The sequence below is a fragment of the Erpetoichthys calabaricus genome, chromosome 18, assembly GCF_900747795.2.
Source record: "Erpetoichthys calabaricus chromosome 18, fErpCal1.3, whole genome shotgun sequence".
Taxonomy (NCBI): Eukaryota; Metazoa; Chordata; class Cladistia; order Polypteriformes; family Polypteridae; genus Erpetoichthys; species Erpetoichthys calabaricus.
The window spans coordinates 18,227,885-18,239,107 of NC_041411.2; the positions used below are offsets into that span (position 1 = coordinate 18,227,885).

General features: G+C 36.2%; 1 protein-coding gene across 2 annotated transcripts in view; it reads right to left on the reverse strand.

The window, feature by feature from the left end:
- Window positions 1-1,873: 1,873 nt before the first annotated feature.
- LOC114669033 (uncharacterized) overlaps window positions 1,874-11,223 on the reverse strand; it is a 32,337-nt gene continuing 22,987 nt past the window's right edge. Inside the window, exons 1-6 of one of the 2 annotated variants that reach the window (XM_028825131.2) lie at window positions 5,991-6,356; window positions 5,359-5,709; window positions 4,572-4,697; window positions 4,314-4,360; window positions 4,033-4,131; window positions 1,874-2,036 (exon numbers count right to left, since the gene is read on the reverse strand). In XM_028825131.2, coding sequence (XP_028680964.1) covers window positions 1,932-2,036; window positions 4,033-4,131; window positions 4,314-4,360; window positions 4,572-4,697; window positions 5,359-5,709; window positions 5,991-6,042 — 780 coding nt within the window. In that variant the 5' untranslated portion in view covers window positions 6,043-6,356 and the 3' untranslated portion in view covers window positions 1,874-1,931. Of the gene's footprint in view, window positions 2,037-4,032; window positions 4,132-4,313; window positions 4,361-4,571; window positions 4,698-5,358; window positions 5,710-5,990; window positions 6,357-11,223 lie in introns of those variants that run through there. The other variant, XM_051921595.1, reaches the window with a different exon arrangement.

The window sequence follows — 11,223 nt, forward strand, 5'->3', positions numbered from 1 at the left end:
ATGTATTTTGAATAAAACAAACTGAGGGAGTTGGCATGCCCACTTATAGATTTGCTTTCTTTCCCCCAAACAACCTCCACTATTTTTTTTACTTCCAAGACAAATAGAAAAAAATGGCTATCACTGAGTAAGAGGACATAGGGCACAGGGGATGGTATAAATTCTGGCATTGTTTACAGTATACTTGATTATTTACACTAATTGTGGCATTCCGTTTGTTAATCTTTGGCAGCACAAATGTTTCACTGATACTGTATTATCAAAATAATCACTAGTTTAACAAAACTATCCTCTCCATGACTCCAGTAATCTAGTGTTTTAAAGAGAATGTAAAATGGGTATGCCTTTTGTTAAAAACGCCTCTTGCATTATAATTTAAACTCTGAGCTATTAAAAATCCAAATTTTGTCTGCAAGGACATCCTCATATTAAAGACAATATAATGAAACGTGTTTGTCTATCTGTTAACTTTCTAACTTTCTTATCCCAGGGAACCCCTAACAGAATAAGGATGAGTACCATGCCCTCCCATGCCTAATTGGGTCAGGTTAAATCTGCCAGTTAGCTACACTTAAATGTCTTTAAGAGGGGGGAAAAAACCCACACAAAGAAAAAATGTGCTTAGTTTGATATTTAAACGCGAGACTCTGTGAGTCAGCAGCACAACATTACCCTTAAAGTTTGCTTTCTCTGCTTTTTTTTCTAAATCTAAATAGTACGAAAGTTAGCAATTAAACATAAAACAGTCAAAAGTTTAAAACATTTAATTTCTACCAGTTATAATAAAATATTTTTACAGTATAATATTCGTGCAAGCATCTATCTATCTATCGTCCCAAGATTTTTTTTATATAGTAGAGAGATATAATGTGGTTTTTATTATTATTATTATGAAGGTAGTTAATTAAACATGTTCACGTAACTTTTTAAGATGTGTTTACCAATAGGTTTTTTGATACACCCCATCGGCTTAACTAATTTTGCTACTGAAAGGGGAGCACAGTTTTTGTTTGTCTACTGGAGGTCCTATTTAAGGCAAAGCTCCTCCTACGTGTTAACAAAGAGAGCCCAAGCCATTAGCCATTACAAAATGAGGGTAAATTTTATTTTTTTTAAAGTGAATGTAAAGGTGTTGTTTATAAAACAATCTGTATTTAAAAGTATATATTGTCTATTGTAAAGCTATTTTAGAGTGACTGCAGACCTGTAGACCTTTTCTTGCAAGTTATTAATATATGATTGGGGCACTGACAGATAGTAACTTGTTATGGGTCGCTTCCCATCGGCCTAACAAATTAATTTAATGTGATGCTCTATAAATTGTGTATTCCGTTATTTTGTGATAATAACCGGAAGAGCCGCAGGGAGATGCTTGATTTCAGCACAAATGCATAAAAATGTAGGCATCATTTCTGTAATGCAGATAACAGACTGGTATAGCTCACGTCACACTCAAAACGTCGCATGGCATGGCATGACTGGCACAAGTTCAACAGTCACAAAGTTAACAGGTATCTGGTACCCTTAGTAGGCGCATTGCGGAACACTCCAAGTTTCATTTGAAAGCCTTTATTGAATTCAAACCAGACACTAGTTTAATGTTGCATGCAGATCAAGGTTGACTTAGACTGGAACCCCTTTTTAAACGGTGTTGTTGTTATTATTTGATTAAGGACAAAAGCCTTAGAGGAAATTTGTATTTTCTCAGTTGTAAGCATGTAAATACCAGGTGGCCATGTGATGGATAAAACTGTTTATCCATCTATACACCTCTACGTTTCTTGCTGACAATTAAACGTAAGGGGCAGGAATAAATGCAAGGTTAAAAAGTATCGGAATACACTTTTAATGCATATTCTTGTAATGGAATATATTTAAAAAAAACTGGCACTCTTCACGGCGACAGCGGTAAAGGAGTGTTTAATTGCATATTAACGTTTACACTGTGTGATTAAAGAATATACAATCTCAGGCCGCTCCTCGGACTTCTTCACGCAGGTCTCTGCTACCTTTGACTGTGGTCCTCCCGGAACTATCTGCAGTGAGAAAAAACATGTGAAATTGTATAACCCAAAAGCATTTTCTTTGGAAAAAAAATATTGCTACGTTGGCAAAAGATGCGTATTTAATGTCTTCAGTAAGTATCTGTATATAGTAATGTACCCAAATATTCGTTTTCTAACCGTGTTTTCTTATTTGACTATCTGAGCGAGCTGGCGCTCAATGTGGAACTCAGTCCAGAAGACGTGTGCAATCCAATGCACATTCACGCACTCTATCGCACACACATGAATCCCGTTCAGAATCGCCAGTTTACCTAACCTATATGCAGAATGCTAGTGTTTGGGATTCAAAGAAACCCTCAATAACACACAGTTGAACATAAATGCCGAACATGGACCGTGCACTAGTCGGATTACCAGCGCCTTGTCCTTTTTGTGAAGAAATCTAAAATACAAAATAAACCTCGGAAAGACATGCAATTTCGTGTTCGTGTTTTGAGTCCATTTCGATCGGCAATCGGCGTTTACCTATGGACCTTTGCTTTTAGCCATAGTCAAATTAAACAAAATCTCACAACAAAGTTAACTCATCACCGCAACAGATCGCTTGGTTAATAAAAATAAACGATTCTTATCTCTTCTGGTTCCTTACCTGCGTTCACGATAATCATTTGTTAAAATGTGCGGGTTCCGATGCAATATCTTAATTTATTGTATTCGACTTTTTCACTGAGAGTTCGGAAAGCTGTAACAGATTGTGTTGCAATAAAACAATACGTTGTCTACATATACATAGCAGTGCTAATTCCGGTCAAATTTAGGGTTGTGAGAGACCGATGTTTATGGCAGAATAGAACATAACGCATGTCCGAACACCGCGCCAGTATCTCGCAGCTCCCACTCGCACACCCGCAGAGGGGGGCCAGTTTGGAATCGCCAGTTAGCCTGACTCGCACCCTTTCAAATATTGCAGAAATAAGAGTACACGGAGGAAATGCCGCGCAGATAAGCGGAAAATGTGAAAACTCTATCTGCCTCCTACTTGCAGGACCCGGGATATTAGAACGCTGGATCTATAAATCCGAATATAGACTATAAAACGGAGTGCGTTGTCAGCTCCGAGTAACTGGATTCACTGACCAATGAGCGTGTTGTGCTGTACGTCGGTATGAAGACTGTTCGCTCCGTGTTCCCATAGTTATTCTCCAGATACTCCGGCTCAAAGACGTGCGCTTTAGGTTAATTGTTGGGACCAAGTTAGACCCACATGTCTGTATTAAAGCGTGCCTTATGTCGGATTATAGAACAATGGGCATCCGTGTGATCTGGAGAGACGTGTTAAGTGATTAGTAGGTATATTGAGCGTGTCCCATGTGATTGACTGACGCCCTAGCCAGGATTGGTTTCATTTGATCTGTTTATAAATGTATAGGAAGAGGCTCCGTCTCTCCGATATTCGGAATGAAAATAGGTGGATGGATGGATGAATCACAGTGATTGTAAAGTGTAGTATATTTTAAATATTGTTGGTCTTGCTATTCTGTCAGCTGTAGGGTGGATTTATAGGGTGGTTGCTGTTACGTTAGATTATATAAAATAAGAATGTTGCATATAAAAAAACTCGATCTTAACTCATAACCAAATGTAAAACAGTCGTAAAATGTAAGTTCACTTTTAATGTAAATTATTTCTATGATAAAAGTGCACGTTTTAGTTTTCATCACTTGATATTTATTGTAGTGATTTGTTTAATACGACATTATAATCAATATTAAGCGGAAAAACGCGTGGATGGATCGATTAACACCGTAATAAACGTATACGGATTCGTGATCAGGAGAACACTACAGTGACTTGCTGCGTTAGACGAGTACTCTCGCTGTGGACAGTGGATGAAAGTTAACCAATTTCCTTTATATATCGTATAATGGAAGGATTGATTTAAGATACAGGGCAAGAACAGTATGAAAACTGTCCCAGCCCTAACATTAAGGGTTCACTATTTCATAACAATTCGATCGCTGCATACCTTGTTGTGGGTGCTGGTATTTTCTCCCCGGCGCGTCTTTTTCAGAAATGCCACTTCTGCGTAACAAACGTTGGTTACTGAAGGCTTCTCCGATTTATTCTGTATTGAGAAGAATATTATCTAACTTGTGTGCTATACAAACATTATATAGTGTTCACAATTACTTTAAATATTTGTGCAGCGCATCTAAGTAAGGCTGCATAACATGGATTTCTGAATTCCATATTTTCGTTGTTTCAAATCCAAAGATTACATTTTATGTTATTGCTATTGTTTATTACCAGAACAGAATTCTTTTCCTGGTCGGAATTCGGATTTAAGTCCCTACCTGTAATAAAAATATAAAAATATTGATTTTCTTAAAAAAAAAAAAAGAGAAATTACCAGGCACACTAAGATTTTTGAAGAAAGTATTAAACCATGAATACACTAAAACCAACAAATAACATATAAACAACAAAGAATTAAAGATAGTAATAGTTCTTTATTAAATATTTCAACGAATCTGAATAATATGCAGAACATAACTGGCCTCTTACCCCTTTTCTTTGCTCTTGTGCACCTCAGAATTAGTGCCACGACGATCAGCGGCATTAAACTTAGTGCGCTGTACAGCAGAACTTCTGTCAAAAAGCTCCTGGAACCGATAACGACAGGGTCTTCGTCTATAGCAGGGGGGAAGTCACACATTACCAACACAAAACGTGGAAGTTTTCGTAAAAATGTCGGCACCAGAAATTCGCGAGTGAAAAACGGATGCAATCATTATAAAACCTTTAAAATGTATAACACACACAATGTTATTGCAAACACTGTACTGGTACTTTTAAAAATTCAGTTTGGCAAAATGCCTTTCTATGGTCATTTTTATAGTGTAGAAATAAGTATTATTTTGCGTATCCGTTTGTATTTTGTCTCTCAAGATGATCTGCTTAAATATAAGCAGGCGATTAGAACACGAAAAGAATGGGTTTGCCAACCACATTATTAATTTTTTTGGGTTGTCCTCCCCGGTGTTTGGTTATTGACACTCTATTCCAAAAGTGTGTGGTTTTATTTCAGACTCGGATTTGACAAGGACCTTTTGAATTCTATACAATTTCATGATCTGAAACAAGCACCTGTATTAATGGGTCTCTCCTTTTTAAAATACCACTTTTTTCTGAAAATGTCTCAGTAGAATTTAAGTGTATGTCACAAACCGTTTAGCAATAAAATGAAAAACTGCATTGAGGGCCCAAATATATTGGATTGCAATAGAGTGAACGTTATCCTTTTTCTCATATTATTATCTTCATGTAACTGATATACAGACTAATTCTTTACCTGTCACCGTGACAGCTGTGCCGTTCCCTGACATTCTTATAAGTGGACTCGGTATCCATCTCGTTACTTCACAAATATATGTGCCGCTATCAGCAGAACCAACAAGCGCCAGGTGCAGTTGCAGAGAATCTGAAGATTCATTGCTGAGGTAAAAGCGATTAGCAAGTACTGACTTTAATTTAGATTCTTTGATGACTTGGAAATCCTCACTCTGGTTTAATATTTTATACCATCTCACTTGGGTCAAGTTCGCGAATTCCGGTGCAGTGAAGGAACAGCTCAGTGTGATGTTAGACCCTGCGGACACGGTGATAGATTCCGGGTGTTGATATACGGTGAAATTCATCTGCCCTGCAAAACATTGGTTAGAAAAATAACAGTAATAATAATAATTATTTTGTTTAAAGCTCACTTATTTTGCCAAGGACTGTGATAATTTCATTTACTGTTGCTACTCATTAAAAAAAAAGAAGAAAAAATGCTCTGCACATCGTTGTGAAATGTGAAAATCATCAAAATAACTTTCAGAGGAGAACTTAATGACTCAATGTCTAAAAAAAAAGCCATGATTTATTAGCTTAATTTCAGTTGATGAAACTAAAGTAATATTTACATAGAAATGCTCCGAGTACCTGGTAGAAAGACTGTGGACAGGCATAACCATCTTTTAATGAAGCAATGCATTGTTGGGTGAAGTGAAGGGATCGCACCCCTGCCAAATCGTAAATGAAGTTAAATCTTATGGACACTAGCAGCTTCAGGCTGTAGTTTTGCAGTATTTAAATTCATAGGACTAGTTCTTATTTGCAAGATTGGTGAAATGCACTTCAGTTTCCGTTGAGGAGGCGCTACATTATTGGTGGGTAAGCTGCTAAGGCTTCGTGTTTTGTTTGCTTCTTTCTTCTTAGTGCACTACCACAGGCAAAATAATTGTGAACCGACGTTCTGAAAATGTTATTGTTGTGACACTTGAAATAATGATTGATATTTAATATAGCGTTTTACACATAGCGCACTATAGTGGTAAACATGAGAATGTATATAACTATAAGTCCAATTCAATACCTTGGTCAGTTAATCAACTGAAGTTAGAACAGTTGCTTACATTGCCTTTATTGTAGCTTGCAAATACCATATTAAATAGTGAGATGCTGATATATAAATTTTTACAAACAAGTATGGAAAGTTGCGTATTTATGATTTTCATTTTACTTGCGAATTGTCACGTTACAAGTCGGACCCGTTCGAGTACGTTAACTACTATCCTATAAGGAAGATTGGTGATTTAAGCCTTTTTTCAGCGTTATGTCTAGCTTTTTGCTTCCACGTCTTACTTACAATAGATTTGCACACATTCTTAAATATATAAATAAATGACAAACCGTATTTTAAACAAAACTTTAACATAACCTAAGATTTTGAACTTATTTAATGACCAGGGATCGAACCCCCTTCTTGTCCTTCTGTTCGAATAATCTAGAACAAGACCAACTGCACTAAATGCCACACAGATGACCTCTGTTCAAATAGTGATTGATAAATGAGAGGGACATTAAAAGTTCAACATTTGCAGGTTTTGGGGGGGATTGGGAAACTGTTAGAAAACAGTGTTTGAAAATAAAAGCCGAGTGGAAAAAGAAATTCTGGTTATTTGAAGACAACTTTTTTTTTTTTTATAAGGAAGGGATCAACCAAAAAGTTAATTTAATTGTGACAAAAACTGAGACCATGATGATGTTTTGCATTTAACAGAAAGTGAACTTTTTCCTGTTGTACATTGGTTGCAGAATAGCATGTAGAATAGTTCAGATGGTAGAATGTACGACTCTAGTTCGCAGCATCGTGGTCTGAACACTGCCATTTTATTTATCTTAATTCTTTGTATACAAAAATATGTGCAGACGAATAACAATCATAAAACACAGCTACTTTTATAGCAGTAAACATTTATTATGGAAAATACCTTTTATTTTTGCTAAAAATTAAGAGATTCCAAGTGTTTGTTTCTTATCTAACTATTTCTTACATATTAAAATTTGCACATATTGCCTGGTAACATATTATTGCCGTTTTGCTTTTAGTTTCCATTGCAATCCTTGTGTGTGTGTGTTGTTGTGTTTTTTTATTAGACTGCTTACATTAACAAACTCCCTTAATGAAATCAGAACTGTTGCTCTCTCTATCAAACTTGCATTGTCATTTATTATTTCACATGGTATGAGTTGCTTCTGCAGTGTAACTTATTTATTAAATTTGTGAAAAACAAGGAATTGAAATACACTGCTTTCTATTTGGGAACCTAAAGATAAATAAGTGGTCTTGATTAAGTAAAAAGCAATTACCAATTAAAAGCCAGCTTGGTTTCTAATGAAAAACGTCTAGATGAAAAGACTCTCCCATTAGCAGACACACTCAAGCACACCCCATCCAATGTGTCTCTTAAGTCAGACAGCAAAGGGTGAATGTCATCTTGGGCAGCCTACACAAAACATGTGTGGGAAGAGACTGGGGTTTCAGTGAAGGTATTGTTAGTCTTTAAAGTGTGAATTGGATGTTTGCATGCAACAAGAGCATTACCACAACAGTCTCACTGTAGTTTTGCAAAAATGCAGCTAAAGATGCGGAGGGTCATGAAGGCAGGCACTTGTACCCTGTGGCTAAATAGCTGGTCTTGAAAACACAAGATGAAACCAACCTGCCACTATGTGACTTTTGAGCTGGTCACTTACCATACCATACCAGCAGTCTGTTATATCTTGAAGTGATCAGTAGGAAGAGCTCTATACAAAATCAAGATTGATGATGACAAAGTACAGTACATTTGGTATTTATAAAAATATTAATATGGACTATACTGTATCTTGAATAAAACTGATTGTAGGGTGGGCAGCTTGTGTACAATTAAGTGCTTACTTTCTTTGCTCAAGCTTTTCTGAGCCTCTGATCTTCTGTCAATAAAATAGTCATATACTGAACAAAAACTGGACCAGCTAATTCTCAGAACTCTAGTGTTTTAAAGTCTGTGTAAGATTGGTCCGGCATGTTTACTAAAAAGCCACTGGCGTTGTATATAATTTAATCTCTGAATGATACACTAAAACTGAATCTGGATAGAATGTGACACAACAAGGTTATCATTTCTAATTTTTTTTAAATGTATCTATCCAACAAAGAAGAAAAGATCTATATTATTCACATTTGTATGGAAACTAAGAGAAAAGTACGTTTTAGCATAATTGTTACATAAATGCACGTAGAGAGCATGAATTTCTCTTTGAAACCTTTGTACCTATTGTGTTATTGTACTGAGGAGACATTCACCTATGGATTTCATGGTACTTTCTACTCATGACAATACATTTGAATATGTGAAATACTTTTTGCAGTGTGTTTACTAGCAGGTGACTTTATTTTTGAGGCATGTAACAGCACTAGTTGTGTTGTGTTCTGTCATCCAGACTAAAGCAAACAGTTTGTGATGCTGCTTATATGCCTGTAATAGTGTGTTTATACAAACATATTTTTTAATAAATTAAACACAGATGCATTGATATACACAGGAATTTTTCCATTCATTGGCTTTTTTAAATTGATTTTTGCTCTGATAGTTATATGCAATAGTTATGATTTGTGATGGTAAATTTGACACACAAGCCTTTTAATGACATAATGCAACTGACACAGTTCAGCAGGCCTTAATGTTATTAACAAGCGGTAGTATTCTGCTACTTTCTTAAAAGATAATGTAATATGCTCAAGGAATTAAGCAGGCAAATGTCTTAAATGGCAGATAAGTGTCTAGGAGGAGATTGATTCTATTACCATTTACAAAAGCACACATGTGACTGATGGGCACAGCTCAAGTTTTACACTGCATAATATAACTAAAATATTTCAAGGACATAGCTCAGTAACTTTGCAATCTGTTAGCAAACATGTTAGATGAAAACACAGTATACTAATATCTGAAAAGTTCCAGAATTTGCAGTGTATATCCTCCTTATTACAGTATATTTATTCTTTGATAGGTACTCCGGTTTGCTTTATTGTTGCTAAAGTAAATATTATTTCTTTTGCTTAGTTCAGTATTAGCTTTTGCACCATGTAATAATATGTATTTTATGGATACTACATATTTCTACTCTGTTCAGACTCTGTGTTTGGGGGTTATATGAAAGAATTTATTTTCAAAAGGTAAATGTTGCAAAATATTATTTGGGCCAGCTACATTGTTCTAACATTATAGTCTCCATCTGCATAGATGGTTTTTTGTGGATATTTTAAGGTAAAACATAAAATGGTTATGTCTAAAAGGTTATACAGGAAAATTTATTTTACAGTCTTATTTTAGAAGTGATTTATAGTCAGTGTGCAGTCAGAGTATTAAAATAGTTGTGTATATATATTAATCATAGGAATTCATGAACACATTCTAATCTGACTGAATGGCATACCATCTGCAGTTGGTTTCTATATTGTGCCTATATACGTTTGAGAGCTAGAATTCATCACTTAATTTCAGTGTCTTTGTGTCTGACAGTTGAGGGTGGCAGAGCTGACATTTGCAGAACCTTGGGTCCATATCCTCGTTTTTCTCTCTATTTTATTATAAAAGAAAAAAATCTTGGAAGGCTTGGAAGGAGACGAGATGTGATTTTCTCGCAGACACTTTAACGTCGCGCGGGACAAGTCAGTGAGACAAAAGGACAGCTGTTGTACAGGCTTTTAAATGTTCTAAGTGCAGCGCAACATGCAGATCATGCAGCTCAGCGGCAGCAGCAGGAAGCAAACAAGCAACTGATTGAGTAAATAGGAGGTATAAAAAATGTATTTGTTTCCCATTGTATCACCGTTTAAGAGGGGGTTTCAGAAGAGCACATGTGTTCAGCCCCCCTCCTCATAACGCGAGTAGCAGAGATGTGAAGTGGCAAATATGGCAAATATCAGCCCCCTAGTCATGCATATTTTAAAGATGGTTAGATTTTAGATTGTTATACATTAAACTGGCACAGTGTGTGCTCTGAAATAGACTGGCAGCCTTTTCTGCTTTGTGCCCAAAGTTTATGAGCTGGGCTGATTTCCCCTCCACTGAGACTGTATATGGGAAAATTAAACAAATGACTCCTCTTCTTAACCACTTATCCAATTCCGAGTCTATGGGAGCCAGTGTCTGTCCACGCTGCGTTGGGCAAAGTGCAGGAACCAAAATTGGGTGAGGTATTAGTTTATTGTAGGGAGAAAACATGTGCATACTGCACACTCATTGATACATGGCTAATGTCAATTTGTCAATTATCTAAGCCTACTATAGTGGAAGGAAACCTCAAGTGGGCATATTGAGAATATGCAAAAACACACGCAACATTTGAACTGAGCATTCCATAAATGGACATAACCTGTGGTTAGGCTACCAAGACATGTATTGTTGATCATTTTGAGAATAAATACAGGATGTCTCAGGGTTTAATGTGTGAATTTGATAACTTAATCTAATGGCAAATAAAGAACAGAACTATGCACCTCTTCAGGTAAGCCTTGTTTAAATGGTTTTCCATATTTGTTTTTCTGACATTGTAGATCAAAAGTACAAGTAGCTTGAGGTTTGTATAAATACCCTAATATGGTAGACTTGTTATAAATATGTGGGAACAGGCAGAAGACACAACATTCACTTCTGCACATGCCATTTGTGGTTCTCTGGGCTTCTCACCCATTGACTATTTCTTGTTTTTGACTTTTTTAAATCATTTTGTGTGGTGACCAATGGTGACCACATCCTTTAAAATGTCTGCAATACTGTCTCGATTGCTTGTGGAAAGTGACGTGGGAGACTGAGAAAAGAACAGAGTGCAGAAACCACACGGG